At 45.4% G+C, this 18,446-nt stretch overlaps 1 protein-coding gene across 1 annotated transcript; it reads right to left on the bottom strand.

The window, feature by feature from the left end:
* Positions 1-10,046: 10,046 nt before the first annotated feature.
* LOC105272119 (leucine-rich repeat extensin-like protein 5) lies at positions 10,047-13,668 on the bottom strand. Its single transcript, XM_011314035.1, has 3 exons — positions 13,597-13,668; positions 10,641-10,824; positions 10,047-10,555 (listed from the first exon to the last, which is right to left on the bottom strand). The coding sequence occupies exons 1-3, from the start codon at positions 13,666-13,668 to the stop codon at positions 10,047-10,049; spliced, it is 765 nt and encodes a 254-aa protein (XP_011312337.1).
* Between the last annotated feature and the right edge of the window lie 4,778 nt (positions 13,669-18,446).

Raw genomic sequence — 18,446 nt, 5'->3', positions numbered from 1 at the left:
CGAGATGAGCTTCAGCGTGCAAACCCTGATGCCAATTTGGGATATTTATATCAATTGTTTGGCGAAATGTATCATTTATGCTATGACGAACTAGATGGTTTTGCCGGAGGGCAATACCGTATGCCCTCATATTAGAAAAAATGCATTATACCTAAGATAACGATGATTTTATAATTTTATACATGTGTATAATTTAAAAAAAAAAGTCATATGTAGTTCTAAACTGTAGATCATACTTTTCTAATCAATTAAAGAAAAAGTTATTCGTAATTATCGTGTTAATAATTTACAAAACCTCCACCCTGGAAAAAACCATCTAATCCCCCTTTTCCCACCGACCACCCGCATTCCACCGGATGTCTATTGTACGTATCTATCTTTTAAGAAAAACCAAGGCCGGCGCCTCGTCTGAAAGCCTATTGCCGGACGACATGTACTTTTTAAGAAAATCGTGATAAGGGCGTGACCAAAGGGATGAACGTGTCTAGACACGCTTCTACGCAATACCGCCTGGGGGGGGGGGGATATACCGGCACGTGCACGTCCATTTCCTGGAAAAAAGGGGGGAGGGAAATTCCCCAATACTGGCCACTTACTACTTACATCCGATCGGGAAACGCTTGCGCCAAACTGGCAGGGCGATCGCCACTAATTTTATCATCTTCTACAAAGCCAAGCCCGTTATCAGCATCATTTTGATCAATCCCTAAAATATTCTTCAGTTTCCATGATAAGTTCAATAAATGTACTTGATCCCAACACGATTCGTCCCTTGGGCAAACACGGACCATTTTTACGTAGCCATGATGATGTTTTTTTATTTCGAAAAGTATGTGAGCGCCAATCTGAGGCAAATTATTCAATGCTTTCACTAAATGGTCAAGATTTTCATATATTCCACGGGGAATAGCATAGGCAGGAGTTTCTCTTTGCTCATCTACAGGTTCGTCGCCCTTGATAAATGCAACATACCCATCGTCACTATTCTGAATGTGAAGTAGGCTACAAGGGTATTGTAATTCTGTGAGACCTACCACCCATGTACCTGTCAACCGCACATCATGCGGTAAATACGTTCTAAATTTTGTTGCAGTATTATCGGGAAAATATTCTATGCTGCTATCACTCAATAAAATCATGTAAAAATTTTCTTTATCCATTTTTATTTTTTAAATGAATGTTTTTCTATACTCGCTGCAAGTACCCACGAATTAAATTTCTGGGGATATCCAAGCCACTTCACCAACACCTGCTTGTTCTTTCCCCTTCCTTTTGTTTTCAATATTTCCTCAATTTCATATGGTTCTGTGGCGGGGTTTTTATTCACCAGAGTTAGTTCTTGTTCATAGAAAAAACCATGAATTTCTTCCCCTGCTAAATCTTCAAGCTCATATGTTGGTAATAATTGACGACGACGAGCACGGACAATTTTGAAAATTTCTTCGCTCCACTTTGATTCGTATCCTTTCTCAAAGACTCCTTTCGTCTTACTGATGCGAACATAATCATTCAGCTTGTATTTAAACGGTTGTTCAGTAACTTTCTTATCTTGGCGCTCATGCGATTTATTTATATTTTCGATTGCTCTGTACGCATTCGCCAATGTTACTGACGCTGGTGTCATTTTAATTGTATTATGATAAGACTTGTTATACGCCTCTACGAATTGCTGCAAGACATTAGTATAGTGGTATGTTTTTCTATGTGTAAAATAGCGCCACATTCGCTCCTTTAACGTTCTATTAAATGGTTCCACTATGGCAGCCTTCACATCAGGATTTCTCACAACACGGTATGATATATTTTCCTTTTTAAACAATTTCTGGACCGCGTTAGCGAGAAACTCTTTTCCACGGTCTGTCTGTAATAACCGCGGTTTACGCCCTTGTGCGAAAATATGTTTGAAAGCATCGCGAACTGCAAGCCCTGTCTTATCTGCCAAAGGCACAACCCATGCAAATTTACTGACGACGTCAATGACGGATAATAAATGAGATGTATTGTCATCATATGATTTTAATTTTTGTAAGTCAATCAAATCTGCTTCCCACACGTCGTCTATCGTGTCCACATTGTAGTGCAGTCAAGGAAAATGTTTCCTTATAGGCTTATGAAGAGTATAAGTATTTTGCGCATTGAGCCATTGAACAATGTCTTGACGGGGAATTTTTTTCTCGTACTTGTGTATAATTTTTGAGGCTCCCGAATAGCTAGTAGGATCTCCAGGATTGTAATAAGCATTCTCTAGCTGAGTCTGCTCCATGCTTTCACTGTTGAATCAAAGGATGAATCACTATTGGGCGTTCTTCTCCGTGGTAATGATAATTTCGGTGTAGAATATTTATCCTGCGAGTAATCTGGTATCAGTGTTGATGTAGTCGGTGGTGCGTGTGCTGTCCAGAAACTTTTGTTACCAACAAATTCTCGCGGTGTATTTATATCCCGTAAGAAACGTGCAAATATGTCTCTTCCGGTTGCTTTGATTGTTTGTCTATGTCTCAATGAGTCATTCACCAAGTCAACAATATTAGAGCCAGGTATACGCACGCCATCCACCTGCACTATACCGGACTGATCCCATTTCAACCTGTCCCCAGATTCTTGAATATGTCTGAGCAAGGCACTGGCCTGTTTTTGATACTTTTTTGGTACTGCCGATATGATGGAATTTTCATTGTACGGATGTAATTGGCGTTGCGGAGCAGGGTCCTGTTCTTCACCCTCGTTTCTACCCGTGAAAAAAAAACATCGCCTTAGGACGTCCTGATATAATTTCCACTTTTCAGCAGCATTCTTCGTTGTTGAAGATTTTAATATGTATGCCATTTCAGCATCTAATCGTGAAGTGGGATCCCCCATGTCCCTCCATGTGGGATCCCCCATGTTCTGCATTTTGTTGGTAAACTCTATCAAAATTATCGTGAGGTACGAGAACCATTTTACGGGCATGCCCCATATCAAAATAATTTTGAGGCCAATGCGCTAATAACAGGCCCGAGAATGAGTGGTAAAAAACTACCACCTTTTTGGTTCACAATAATTTTTTTCTTCTGTTTTAAACTTTTATGTAATTTTACCAATTTGCGAAGAAGAACTTTATGTTTTGACAATTTTTTCTTCTCGGCAGGTTTTATAGGAACGTTCCCGTTTAGAATATTCAATGCGCATTCGCAAATGCACTTGATAAGCTTAAGATCAGCCGATTTGATTAAAGCTTGCCGTTGTGGAGGAGACGCCTCGTAGATTGCTTGTAACAAAATTGCGTTTTTCTTGCCGACAAGCCGTTTTCTGTGTTGACTTCCCCATTACATACGCATAACTGGTACATTATCAGCTGAGGCATGGGCTTTTATATTTCGCATTGAGCGGGGGATATATACAATTTGAGGAGAATCCGTAGGGAAAATGTTTGTACGGAATCGACAGTTGTCAGGAGGAGATTGTTTTAAATCTAACGGCAAATACCCGTACGGCTTGGATGTAGCATCAAAATATGCTTCTTGTAAAAACTTGGAATTTTCTGGATATACTTTTCGGGCTAAATGATTAATCTGAGCGCGATCCCGCGGATTTTTAAACAACACAATATAATTACTATTCAGAGAAATATCTCTCTGACCTCTCCCTTAATGAAACAAGTTTTGGGATATAAAAATAACGCTTAAATTTTTATGATGGCTCCACTTTGTGAAAAGATCGACAACAGTGCCTCCGCTATTTGAAGATTCGCCCATAAGATCGTCAAGAATAACCAGTTTCGCATCATTATCATTGGCAAAATCCGATCAGGCTGGTAGCCTTTCACGAAATTCTACAAAATTTTTTCCGTAGTCATCGTAAGTGGGCTGCCACTCTGTGTAATAAAATATGACTTTAGAAAATTGCGTATCACACATTTGACCGAGTTCATGTAGGAAACGCTTAACAAATACTGTCTTTCCGCAACCGGTGGGACCGCATACAATAGCTGTGAATGGATGTTTCCAGCGAGGATCCATGATTCCAACTGAGGGGTAATGGATAGGGTGATTTAAATAGATAGTTTTACATGTGCTATATAAAAATATATTTATAAAAAATTTTTCAACACTTAGTTACAAACATTTTATGGAAATTTATCTACATAATTTCAATGACTAGACCATATACTCACCTAAATCTTAATTTACCAATAAAGAATCTCACATTCAATAGTTTTTGATAAATAATATTACTAAGTAATCTAGGCGTATTCGTTTTTCACATCGATACCCGTACGGTACCGATGAGCTACCGACCCGCTTCTGTTTCATACCGGTGACTCTAACAATTTTCTGCTCGGGACGGGTGACTGCCTGGTGATGTGCTGTTCTGTGTATACCTGTTGTGTCGACAGTAAATTTGTCTTCATTGTCGACCACAAGTCTACGCATGGCCTTATAGTTGACTCTCTGGGATGTCTGAGAGTCAATCTTAATGCCTTTTATTTTACAGCACTCAAACGATGTTCCCGCAGGTGTCACACCGATGTAACTATAGAACTTTGGCCCACCAGATAGGAAGGAAGTGATATAGCTTCCAGCCCCGTAGCAGGCCAGTTCATTAGTCATTTCACCCAGCGCATTCCCTGAAGGAGGGTGACAGTCACCCTCTCTAGTTACAAAAATAACGGAGTCGGTGTCATAATATAAAACTCGCTCGCCTAACATTTCTAAATACTTATATAATTCTAACTTAGCTTGGGCAGTCACATAAGCAGCAACCACTATATTATCTCTTGTCGACACTTCATAACCCTCTTCATGAAATCGCCAGCTTAAATACATTTTATTCTGGGGTTCCCCGTCTTTATCATTCAGAAATACACAGTGGGTGACTTCTTTCTGAGGGTTAAAACGATGTGAGTGCAGCTCTTCGTAAGATTGGATAATCTCGACTTTCTCCAAATTATTCCTCTGTGCGAATTTGCCCCAAAGTGAATTTAACATTAATTTTGCAACCGCCCGTTTACCTGCATTAAATTCTCCTTATTCTTGCTCAAGTACAAACCCTGTCTTACTTTTAATCTCGTCTATGTACAATTTTTTCGATTCAGGGGTATCGCATGACGAAGGCCATCCACTCGCGTATGTTTTCATCTCAACAAATTTATTAATGAAATCTGCAAAAAGCCCCCCTTTATTGGTGTTTGGGTTGTACTGAGATGTTTTATACATCCAGATTTCATTAATTTTGATAATTTTATACCCGAGCGACACAGCCTTCTTCAATTCACACGATAGCCATGAACCGATAAGAGCGCGATCAGTATTATTATGTACGCATTCACCATTATTCATCTCTTGACAACATTTTTTAAACAATGAAAACATGAGTTTACCATTTGCTTTCATTGGAAGAACAGGATGAAAAATGTCTGCTGGGGGTAAAACTATACATTTGATGAGTCCTTCCACATTAGAAATATCATTGTGCGGGCCGCAGATTTTTTCGATTTCTAATGCCCCCACAATGATATTAGGGTGACCTATCGGGAAAATGCCTGTTTTGCAAATAAATGGATATAAAGAACAGACATCATAATAATTGATTTTTTCTGTTGGTTGGCAGTTATAATAGGAAACTATATTTCCTGTTCTTTCGCCAAAAAATGCTTCTCGAGGATTTAATGGAATGCGCACACACACATCATCGCGCTTCACAAATGTAGACAAGTCAGGGTTACCACGCTTCAAGTCATTAAACTGATATTCCCAAATTACTTCTAGTGTGTAACCAAGCTGTTGGATTAATGAATTGAGAGCGATAGTCCGGTCATACCGTTCTTGGAGAGTATTGAAATTGTGCAGTTTCTTCTCTCGTTGTATGGTGTAACATACAGGACATCCATGCCAGTAACAACTGTGAAACTGAAATACAAACTCTGCGCCATTTGCGTCTTTATAATATCCATCGACATCATGGTTTGTTCCAGGTATTCTGAATTCACGAGATTTACCGGCATGACTAATGTCTATATTTCTTGTATGTTTCACCCACATGAGCCACTCGATCGCCGCTTTTGATAGATTCCAACACAAACGATACCCTCCACGCGGAATTATGCCGATTGTATTTTCTTGCAAGAAGATTTTCCTATAAGTACGAATAGAGAGCGAAGCCAACGTTGTGCATTCAGAAAATGGACAGATACCTGATATGGTTTTATTGAGATTTCTAAACGCGGTACACGCCTCTCGCAAGATAGTTACATCATTCCTACAATATTCAATAATTTCTTCCTTAAAATTAAATGCTTTCTGGGCCCGAAGTTCTTCTTCATACCATTCCTCAAACTCTTCACGTTCTTTCTTTTTCATTGTTTGGGTTGACCAGTTTTCTTTGGCTGGTAAATCACCGACATAATTCCAATTCTCACGAGAATTGAAAAGATGAGGAAATTTGCCTTTCAAAAGGTTAGGTATTCCAAACGTCTTGGGAAGAGCAGAGAGCGGCATGTGGAGAAAATTCAGGCTATCAATGAATTTAATTTTCTCTCCAATCTTGGGCATTATAATTTTAGTACCAGAAATGATCGGATGAACGCGGGGTGTGAAGTTATATTGCAATATGTGTTGAAAAATAAATTGGGCGTCATATCCCTGGGAATTATAGCTATGCATGTTAGATTTAAAAGGTTTTTCGATAGAGAGAGTTGTTCAACATAATTTAAGAATTGATTAATTATGTGCCCCGATTCCTCAGTGAAAATTTTCTCGGGTTTATTACAATTTTCACACTCTGATGCCTGCAAATCATAGCACTGTTCGTACACTACTTGTGAAACACAAAGATTTGGAATATGTAATTTTTCCTTCATCACACAATTATTTTTGATCAGGTGTTCATCCTGACGAGCTTCAAAATCGTAATATAAGAAAAAATTACATTTTTTGGATTTTCTAGGCTTTGTGATCAGCTGAGGCATATAACAATAGTGTCCGAACGGTTGAAGTTTTTTACAGACAGAGCAGTGTGATTTATTGCAGTCATGGGGCATATTCAAGACAATTCTTCTATTACACTGACCGCAATACCTTTCAGACTGGCAAATAGAAGCTCCGTTTCGAGGGCCTACGGTAACATGATTATTGAAACAATTGTCCCGTAGAAATGGCGCTTGCAGAGATTACAGGGCCTATAACGAGCATGAGGGTCGCACGCAGGTGATTTGTAACATTTTTTACACACATTTTCGCATCAATGATTATTTCGGCGTTTATATGCCACGCATCACTCGCGGCAAAAATATTCAGCGCCATTGAACAGTTTTTTGATATCTGCGATAGGCTGATAATGTTTTTTATGAGGAAAATAACCGATATCTAACACAACACAGTCGGATTTGCCCTCGAATGCTATGCGACCACCATACATCATTACAGGGTTTTCTGACTTTTCCACCCGCCACACTATGAGAGCAATTTTGTCATCAATGAGGATGCGTTGGTAAGCTTTAATCGTATCGATACTACACCCGTTTCTACGTAGCGGAATTCCCGAGGCTCTAACTAAAGCAGCAGCTTTCGCTGATTGCACCATTCCATTACACGAACGAATGATAGCCCATTCATCGATAGGTAAAGTGCCTGCTTTTTTCTCCGAATATGCATTTGCTACGACGATGGACCGTAGCAAACACATATTATCTTTATTTGTTATTTCGATAATGCCTCGGAACCGCCCCGCGGGTGTAGTTCGACTGGGCCCTCCGCCAATGATATTTTCAGTGAAGTGCACATTAAGGAAGAAATTACTATCCCGAGGAATTTTCGTACCACTTTGCGATAGGCGGCTGAGTAATTTAACGATATCTTCAATTTTTATTTCTGATATAGGATGCGGTGTGAGGTAACTTGGCTTGCGCGTTGGCTCCATTTCTCTATGCGTGTACCCGAATTGAGCACCACATGCATCGTTGTGATCGACACGCTCTTTAATTATTTATAAAATATCGGCCGCGAGCGAGTACATCCAAACAACATCTGATATATCTTTAGGAGGTTTCGATAGATTAAAAACAATTTCACGTTTTAATGATTTGAAACGTCTAAATTCTTTGATATTATCACTTATCTTATGTAGTCTATGTTCTGCGGGTGGTAGCAGGTCCATAGGCGTGTCAGGTTCGCCTTCCTGGGGTGCACTGCTGGTGCCGCTCGGCTGTGGATCTCTTTCATGTTGCGCCTCGCGTTGACCTACACGAACAATACAAATTATGAGATAAATCAGTGGAACTAAATACAAATCATCGAAAAATAATTGACTTACCACCAGTCTCCAATGCAGCCATGTTTAGACGCTTGTCCTCTCCCGATATTGACAGATCTATAAGTAATACAATTCCATATCACACCATGTGTCAATTCGCAAATAGACAGAATTGTAATACTTACTGGAATCAGCTACACCCGCTGGAGCACTTGAGCCTGTTGATGCTTTTTAGTTCGAGTCTCTCATTTTTCCTTCTTCACACACTTCTTGAACTAACGTAGTGATGCCTGTTACCGCTATCACGGTTAGTATCAAATTAAAATTTTTGTTGAACCGCCCCGATATATATCCCTTCTGTGTTGACATTTCTAGCCAGGCCTACGCATTGTCATAAACTTTGATCGTGCAGTAGGTATACCAACACCGGAAGCAAATATGTACTCCAGCAGGTCGCTATTAGTTCGTTTCAAATTCAAAGTTACAAGTGCACTGCAGCCATTGAATCTTTGAATTATTTGAATAACACACACTTCTCCGGCCAGTGTGTCATTCATATCGAAAATATTATTGTCATTCCAACCTGTGGCAGGGGCCTGACACCCAATTAAATGACATCTAAATAATAATGGTGGTAACTCTGGCAAGTGTTCCTCTTCTAGATAAAATACATGTTGCTTTTGCACATAAACTACTTGGCATAAGTCAAACAGATGAATTTGCAGTATGGTCATATCACACCCTGTGATGACTCCTCGTACCGCCCCATACCCCGGAAAGTTCAAAACACACATTGTTTTATATTTTACATCCCCTATTGTTTGACATTTTTTATCAATAAGATATTTTTTGCTCAAATATTTTTCCATTTTAACAAATATATCCATCCATTGCATTGGACGGACACATATGTGAAACGGGGAGCGCATTATTTCCGCTAGAAATTTCATACGCATGTCCGGTAGTACGATATCAGAACGCGGTGGTGTCATATTGAAGACTGTATATATTCTCATCTTATTGACTACTTTTATTACCCGAAAAATTGATTGGCCGCGGGAAAAAGATTTCTTGCTATTAATATTACAGAAATCACGATCATGCTCACCATGACAGCGCCACCTACGCCGCTGGAAAAGAATCCAACCATGACAAACCGATGGAACGGGAGGACGAGAAAACGACGGAACAAGACGACAGAACGACGGAAGGAGGAAACGAGAAGACGACCAACCAACCGAACAAGAAGAGAGAAAACGCGAAAACGAGCAGATGAGGAAACGACGGAACGACAGAACGACGGAACGACGGAACTGCTGGGGCGAGAAGACCAGCAACGAACAAGAAAAGTCAAAAGCCAGAAACGAGAAAACGAGAGGATCAGGGAGCGAGAAGAAAACAACCATCTATATTACTGATAAATTAAGGGAGGGTGCGGGAATTACCGAAACAATTAAGATAAAAAACATGATTTACAAAACAAAAACACAAAAAACACAAAAATATAAATCAATACACAAAAAATATATACATAAAAATATAAATACATACATAAAAAATATATACAAAAACTATACATAAAAATATACATACAAAAAAATATACACAATATATACAAAAATTTGGGGGGATCATTGCTCCTGATCTCTTCGGGGCTGTCTCCTGTCCAGCTGCCGCCGAATCCTCGCCGCCCCGGCTGCGACGACGGCGTCAAACTCAGGGCTAGGGAGTTCGCAGAAGCCGGGAATGGGTCCAGAAGGGGCCTCCCAGTCCGTCTCGTCGGAGTCGGTCCCGTGACTCTAGACGGGCGACGGTGTTCAGGGGACCCTTAGCGGGGGCGACCACCAGCTCATGGAGCTTCCCCGACGCTTAGGTGGAGTGCTCCAGGCCTCGGCCCCGCGCCTCTTCTTCGACGCTCCCGGTTGAGGAGAGGGTCCGGAGGGCCCCAGATCCGGCGACGATGCAGGTTGTGGGCTGGCCGGAAACAGCACCCTGCGAACCCTGTTGAGCGTCTCGTGAGTAGGGTCATAAGGCCTGCCCGACACCTCTGGAGACGGGGTGAGCTCTTCCGGTGAAGAGACGGTGGGAAGAGCGCCGCGGTGATGCCTCTCCGCCTTCACCTTCGTCAGTGGCCGAATTGCCACCAACCTGTGGCGGGGAGGACAAGCCCCGAGGATTGGCCCTGCCTCGGGGTTCCCTACGCTAGGGCCCCACTGCGGCACTCTCCACGCCTCTTCATCATCGGAGCTTGCGCTGTCAGTGTCAGCCTGGTTCACAAAACCTACCCCTGGTGGTGCCTGCGAGAATGCAGGCAAGCAGGTCTCCCCTGAAAAAAAAATTAAAATTAAAATTAAAATACGAAAAAAAAATACATAAGATAGGCGAAAAAAAGATGGAATATTGCTACTTACACGAGGTGCTCGCCGAGCTGTCCGACGGGTGCGTCGGGGATTCCCAGGGTGCTTCCCCCTGCTCCTCCGGAGGTGGTGATGTAGGGGACTCCAGGGGTAATTCCCCTTGCTCCTCCGGAGGTGGCAATGCAGGGGACTCCGTGGGAAATTCCCCCTGCTCATGGAGCGCTGGTGATGCTGGGGGCTGGGGGAAATGAAATATTGTACGTGTCGCTCTCTACAGGATATTCCCCCACCACTCCCAATAACTTGGCATATAATATGATACCCATTTGATTACTTTACCATTACACGGTAGACTTTTGTGGGGAAATCATCACGGACATTGTTATCAGTATCCAAGCTTTTCGTGGCAAAAATGGAAAGTTTTTTCCAAAAGAAATTGCAGTTGCTGGCATTGAGAGTTTATTTCTCTCGCATTGGGTTTGAAATGCGCCTTACCCGTACTTGGACCTTTCTACCTGCTGGCGTGATACAAACAATAGAATGACAACTAATCATCATGGGATTGAGTGGCATGATGGAGATGCTGAGTTAACAGACGCTTTACACAATATCAGAGAACTGTCGAGAAATGTTCGACATATTTTCACGGTTGGTGCTGAGGAGACTGCATATCTCCAAATTTTATGTGCCCGAGAGATTATAAATTTAGATACGAGGGGCGAATTTAAAAACAATGCGTGCCTTTCAAATGAAACAACAGCCGTGTGTTACCTTCATGTCATGAAAAACAAGATGGCTAATCGCAGACATATCTGTGCTTTACGCACAGTCTTGAATAAGCGTCAAAGTTTAACTCATAAAAAAAGGGAGAACAATCAAGCAAGTCGATATTCCAAATCCGAGACAGAGGACGAGGAGTTCAGTGAAGCTCAAGCTGTCGACACTAAGACTCCTATATGTGAAGGTATTTTCAATATTTTTTGAATTGCTTTACATACCCAATTAATAGAAACGTAATTGTGAATCTAGAGACCCAGAGTTAACTTTTAATAGCCGACGGATGACAGCTCAAACCCCGAGTCTACCTGCGTTGGGCTGGCTTTGTTTCAGGAATATTGACAACCAGTAAAAGGGCTTATTGTATTTTGCTCGCCTTTCTTGTCGAAATGGTATCCACACTACTTCGAGTGATTAAACTCAGAGATGGAAATGTAGAACGCGAAAGGAGCAGAATTGATAATGTACATGGACATTCATGTTCTGTGGGCTGCATCATTTTTATAACGATGAACATGCTCGCATTCGTTTTACTGATTTTACATATGATAAAAATGAAGGAGGTTCGTTCTTATGACTTTAATTGCACATGTACAAATGAAACTGTTAATAACACATTATTGTTTGAAAATGTAACGGAAATGTGGAATAAAACACTCTGGAAAATTCAAAATGCATACATGTGTTCATTTATTTACAATCGCATTCCTAACACCGAAAGCAATGCCCCAGCAAATGTTTTTGATACCACTTGTGTTTACTCAAGATAAATAGTCTGATACGTGTTTCGGCAGTCTGCAGATTCCTTCCTTACCGACCTCAGCCCACTACCACCCACCGCCACAAGTAAATTAAAAAAAAAAATTATATTAATTTCATTCATCCCGGGCTATCGGAGACTTTCCGATCTCTACGGTTTTTCCGATCTATCATCGGCCTATTTTCCGATTTATTATCGGAAAATAGGTCTTTTCCGACGTACATCGGCTTACTCTCCGATTAGTATCGATTATTTTCCGATTCTCATTTACCTGTATGGTTTTCGGTTAGTATCGACCGCTTTGCCGATTTTCTTTTTTTATCGGGGTGCATCCGATCCTCATCGGTCTTTTTCGATTTTTCAATTAAGAATTCACCCCTTAATCGGGTAAGGAGAGGCCGATCATGGGCGATCACAATAGTGATTCGCCAGGGTTACCGCCCAGTACTAAAAATCCTAGTACTGAGGCTCCTCTGGGATTCGCGGATTCGGAGCTGCGGCTCCAGAAGTCGATCTTACTGTCGACCAATCCGTCCAAACCGACGGCCACGAGATGGAAAATCCTGCGCTTCCCAAAAGGAGGGTTACGAGAAAAACCACCTCAACGAGCGCGAAACCAAAAATAAAGGTTACACGGTGTGGGTCTCGAGCAAGTCCTACAGTGATCGATGCCGAAGCCTCCGATGCCACTTCGGTCTCGTCGGTATCCAGTCATGGCTCTCATCGAGTCGTCGACGAGGAACTTCCAGTAGGGACAATCCCAGCTGGCAATCCGGACAGGGCGGCTGGCGCACAAGCCAACCACCCTCCACGGCTGCGACCTTTACAATCCGAGGGATACGACCCTTCGGCATCTTATCCAGACGAAAACCCTGGTCAGTTTCTCCAGCCACCTTGGTGGCCTGGCTACCATCCCCGACAACCCGGACCTTATTCGGGTGTCGAGGGTGAACATCTCTATCCGCCAACACAGGCGGGTAACTATTTACAGCATCTGAGGATTTTTCTTCGGGGGCCGTGGCCATCTCATCCTCCCGAAAACGGGAGAGATCTTCCCCAACGGTCAGGGGTAAATCCCCCTAATCTAGGGTGGAATCCTCCGAGACCCGGAGGTCAACATCCTTCGTACGAGAGGCAATTCTCCCAGGAGATGGGCGGTTCATCCCCTCGATGGCTGATTCCCGTTGAGGGAGACTTCCACTTTTCAGAAGAGGGAAGTCGTCCGAGGCGTAGGCCTCTGGATTCCGCATCTCTTCGAAACTCAATGAAGAAATGGGGCGCGCATTTCTCCGGTCTTCCGCATGAAGACGTGGAATCATTCCTCGCGAGAATTGAGCACGGGCGAGCATTACTCCCCATCCCCGATGACGTTCTCATCGGCGGCATACTATTTTTATTATCCGGGCCGGCACACTCGATTTGCCCAAGTTTGGCTTATCTTCCATATCGTCCGGCTCGATCGCCGGCACTCACACCTTTCCGTCGTCCATTAGGGGCGTTCAGGCCTGCGTTGGTAAGGACGGTCTCCTTCGACGACGAAGGCATCGCAAATTTCGAAAGGGGCTCCAACGCGGACTGTGCGGGGGAACATCTCGCGGTCGACGCTGTTCAAGGACCGCCACCTCGGCCTCCTCGATTCATGAACAACAATCCAGCCAGACTACAGGCTTGGCAGGCGGCAAATCCTTCCCGCCCGCGAGCGCGGGAAAGGCAATCTCAGAATACTATCTCTCCGCCCTTCGGTCGGCCGAGGACTCTTCCACGCCCTGACTCGGTCCCTGGCGGTAACACTAACGACAGGGGTACGCGAAATTGCTCTCCAGCACCAAGACCTAGCCTGGACAACTTGGAGTGTTGGAATTGTCGCGGAGTCGGTCATTGTCATCGGGAATTTCCTGAACCTCGCCGGTTATTCTGCTACCGTTGCAGATTATGCGGAGTGACGACAATGAATTGTCCACATTGTAATCCCGGCCGTCCGGGAAAGGACTATCGAGGCGCGTAAATCCGGCGTTCGTACCTCCGATTCGGCACGATTCACAGCCGGCTTCCCGTGGTGTTTCAAACACTACGGGCGAGGACCTTCCTCTTCCATGACCCTCCACGGAATCGTTGGAAATATCCCGTGTTTGTTCCGATCCGCAAGTTCTCTTGACACCGGAACGTATGCCTCCGAACGAGGTCATACTACACGCGGCTTCCGAACCGTCTCCATGAGCCTTTCACGTGGACATCGTTATCGGCGGATTGAGATAACGAGCCCTCGTAGATTCCGGCGCAACCAAGTCTTTCGCGGGTATGGCCGGCATCCTTCTCTTTGAGAGGGCTAAAATCCCGTTGCAAGAGGTACGCGAGAAAAGGGTCGTTCCCGCGAGTGGGAAAGTCGAGCTCGTGAAACACACCGTCGCATGTATCACCGAGCTTGAGGGGCGACATGTACCCCTAGTTGCGTACGCTATGCCGAATTATCCGAGGACTTCATCCGCGGCATGGATTTCCTTGTGTCCGCGAAGATCGTTATTGACTTTTTCGATCAGACCTGGTTTTACAGAGAGGAGCCGGCGCGGCGGTTCCGCTTTACTCCTCTCCATCAAGTTCCGCAACTTACCATGTGCTGCGGTTTACGTTCCGTCGAGAAACTCCAGGAGCAACGACTTCGGGAACTTCTCGATCGGATCAACCGTCACATCCCATCGTATCGATGTTAACGGCCATCCACCAATACGGCAGCGGCCGTACCACACAACTCCGGCAACCCGAGAGATTATCTGGAAGGAGGTCCAAGATAGGTTAGAGAATGAGGTAATGAGGAACCATCACAGAGCGAATGGTGTAATCCGATGGTCATGGTCAAACAGCCCAATGGCAAGTATCGGTTCTGCATTGACTTCCGAAAAGTCAACGCGGTTACTAAAAAGGCCGCGTATCCCATTCCTACCATGTCCGGAATCGTCGACGAACTTCGTCAGGCTAATTACATTACGACGCTTGACCTTAGCCAAGCGTATTTCCACATACCTCTGGATCCCGACTCTCGGGAAATTACGGCTTTCGTAGTCCCTGGTCGTGGCGCGTACCATTTTCTTTGTATGCCATATGGCTTAACGAATGCTCCGGCCACCTTCCAGCGTCTATTAGACCGGTGTAGCCTTCAGTACATCTCCTACCCGCGGTAGTGTTTTTACATTACCTGCGGAGTCTAGATCGTACTCCCATACGGTGGCACTGCGACTACCAGAGTGGGGAACACTTCGGACTACGTCACACGACGTTTCCCCCACTCTGCACTGGCAGCTATATAAACGCCTACGCGAGTTCTCTCGTCCATTTCGTGCTCGGTCTTGCCTTGAGCGCAGAACTACCTGGCTAGCTATCTAGTTCCTTTAGCCTTACCTCCTAGCAATCCTACGCACTCTGTACTACCTGGACTTTCTCTCCTTTCTCAGGATTGAGAAGTGGCCATCCCACGGTACAAGACCGTGCACTCACCGCTATCGGTCCTCTTCCTCCTATTCCCGGACGAAGGGACGGTTGCTCTCTGTTCGTTTCTCCGCTTTATAGGGTTGAGAAGTTAGATCACTAAATCGCTCTCTGCGCTTTGAACGCAAGTCAAAGACGTGTCTCTCTGAGACATAATTTGTAGTGTTGCTCTCTCGACTGACTCTACCCAGTCAGTACGCCACATATTGGTGACCCCGACGTGATTTTTTTTCGTCCACCAGTGCAGATTGGTCTGTTCTCTGTTGAGTTCGCTCTTTTCTTTCGTTGGCTCTCATCATCATGCCTATCACTGATGATACGGGGATAATGGCAGAAGGCCCAGTCACCTCTGCTATGACCATCCATGCCCCTCCGTTTGCCATGGATAAGCCAGCTCTCTGGTTCGCTCAGGTAGAAGCGCAATTCCGTATCAAAGGAATTGTCACTGAGCTGGACAAATTCAGCTATACGGTGTCCCTGATCGACACACGTATAGCTGCCGAGGTCGAGGACGTCATAAATTCTCCTCCTGCTACCACGCCTTCCCAAGCGCTAAAGAAACGCACTCACCCCTTATCCAATGCTGCGAAACATTTTTCAACTGCGCTGGTCCCTCCTTTTGAGGGTCCTTTCATGGTTAATCGAAAGGTCTCCCGAGTTCGATACAAACTTGTGGATTTTTCCGGGAAAGCTCAGGGCGAGTCCGCCAAACAGGACTTAAAGCCCTACCAGCCTCCAGTGCCGGCTCCGTAACTTTTCGGTTACTGCATTCCGCGATAAAATTACGGTTCATTATCGCCCCGAGGAGCGGGAGTCGCCAATAATTTCCTCCTTTCTGCGTGGTTCCACGTCCGGACAAACTCTCCGGTTTCCGCTTCTCTGTTACAGATCAATACAGACACACCAGCTCAACGAGGCGAGGACACAGCACCAGCCGTGGACCTGTCGGAGAGCCCTCCACTCTCCCCACCGCCAGGTCCGGAGATTAAGGAGGAGATTGGCCTCATCACGAGCCAACGGCGGGACGCCCGCAACGCCGAGTTGGCTTTGGAGAGCATGCTGTACCCGGGAGGGATTCCCGTGGAGCTCGACGACTTCGCCCTACCGGAGGATAGCGACGAGGACCTCGCTTTTGGCCGCTCCCAGGCCGCCACACGGGCAGCACCTCAGGCCAAAGACCAGCCACCTCGAAGACCCTTGTCGCCAGTGGTAGTCCTCCAGAGACTACCCCTACCCGGACCACCAGAGGGACCGCAGTCCCAACCGGAAGAGAGGGCTCCACTTCATCTCCAGGATTACTGCAACCCAGTAAGACCTTGGTTCGCCGAGATACGGAGTATCGAGGAACAACATCCTGGCTTTGCCGCGGCCCTGCATGCCTGCACGCTGACACTGGCTCACCATCTGTCAGCTATCAGGTTTATCATCCCTCCCATTCCCCTGGAATTGGTGAGCGGTACAATCCCATTTGGAGAGAGTGAGGAAAAACTCCCAGAGGATACCTCCATGGACCAAGGGTGGCTCCGGCAAGCCCCCGGCATCCAGCGCCCCGAGCATGGACACCGAGTTTATCGACTTCGGCCCACTCGAGGACCTCTCGTTGCCCAGCACCGTGGTCACCGTAGCGTCTCCAGCCGCAACCCCTTCTCACCAAGAGGGTGAGTTGGCCCTGACGACTCCGCCGCTCACCAACCCACGAGCCGGCGAGAGGACCCCACGACATCGGCCATCCAGAGATTCTGGAGATGGCGAGAAATCTCCGGAACCAACACACCGGGACTCCACGCGCGCCTTCGCCGCCGTGGCCCAACATCCGGGGATCCGGATCCTCGCCAGGCTCTTGATCCGGCACCAACGCGGCTGGGCTGAAGGAGCAGGAGGCCATCCAGCCACCAGAGGAGGCACTCGGCCTGAGTCGTCCCAACACGACGACCAAGAGGAAAGGAGGACAGCCCAGGAGGCCAGTGGGAGGCAAGCGCCGCAAGCCGCGACACTGGTGTTTTGACTGTCGTCGGCACGGTCAAGCCCACCAAGCCTGCCCAAACCCGACAGCCCGACAAGCTCTTGGGCGTGGAGCGAACGCCCGCTTCGGACCTCCGCTAACAAGTCAGGCAACCCGTTGGTCCAGAGAGATCATCGAGGCTCTCCAGAGTCACCTGGACCAAGCCCAGCGCAGCCAGCAGCAGAGTCCGGAACGCAGGTACCATCCCCGTTAAATCGGCGGCCACATCCCCGATAAATCGGCGGCACCATCCCCGATAAGTCGGCGGCAATATCCCCGTTGAGACGGCAGCAGCGCTGAGGAATCAGTGGCAAATCCCCGCGAGACAGAGGCACGTCCGGAGGAAAATTTCCCGGCCATCCACTCAACGCCAGACTGGCCACTCAGTTTTATTTTTGGATTATTTTTTGTTGGTGTCATGGGATTTTTCCCCATTTCCTTTTGTTTCTATTACTGGGGACATATTTTCTTTTTTTTGATACGACAGTTTTTTTTTGGACACCATCTATCTTTTGATTTTATTTTTGTTGATAGGGTGCCGACTAATCTAAGTAGTAATAATTGTGATAATTCTCACGTACCTGCAGGCACCCTCCCCACCGTACAAAGTAAGTTCTTTTTTTGACACAGAAGAATCCGTCCACAAAGAGGTTTCTCCTCAAGCACCACATATGTGCCATAAGCCCCTAGTGGGCAATCAATGTCCTTTTTTTTTATAATTAAGTTTGCCTTTCAGAGGCAGTTCCGGGTCAGATGACCCGGCAATTATACAAATACGTTTTGATAAACATTGTGCATTTATTCCGAACCTTAACTCAGGGTGTGGGTTCGTGTTTTTCCC

The sequence above is a fragment of the Fopius arisanus genome, unplaced genomic scaffold (genome assembly GCF_000806365.1).
Source record: "Fopius arisanus strain USDA-PBARC FA_bdor unplaced genomic scaffold, ASM80636v1 scaffold00142, whole genome shotgun sequence".
In the NCBI taxonomy this organism is placed as follows: Eukaryota; Metazoa; Arthropoda; class Insecta; order Hymenoptera; family Braconidae; genus Fopius; species Fopius arisanus.
The sequence above is the reverse complement of the archived record's forward strand: the minus strand, read 5'-3'. Positions and strand labels throughout refer to the sequence as shown.

Bases quoted from the DNA above. Each gene is read 5' to 3' on its own strand.
- LOC105272119 (XM_011314035.1), bottom strand. From the start codon at position 13,668: ATGCCTTCGTCGTCGAAGGAGACCGTCCTTACCAACGCAGGCCTGAAC. The intron at 10,825-13,596 runs GTGAGTGCCGGC...CATTTCCCCCAG, and splicing joins CTAATGGACGACGGAAAGGT to CCCCCAGCATCACCAGCGCT. The intron at 10,556-10,640 runs GTAAGTAGCAAT...TTTTTTTTTCAG, and splicing joins CAGCTCGGCGAGCACCTCGT to GGGAGACCTGCTTGCCTGCA.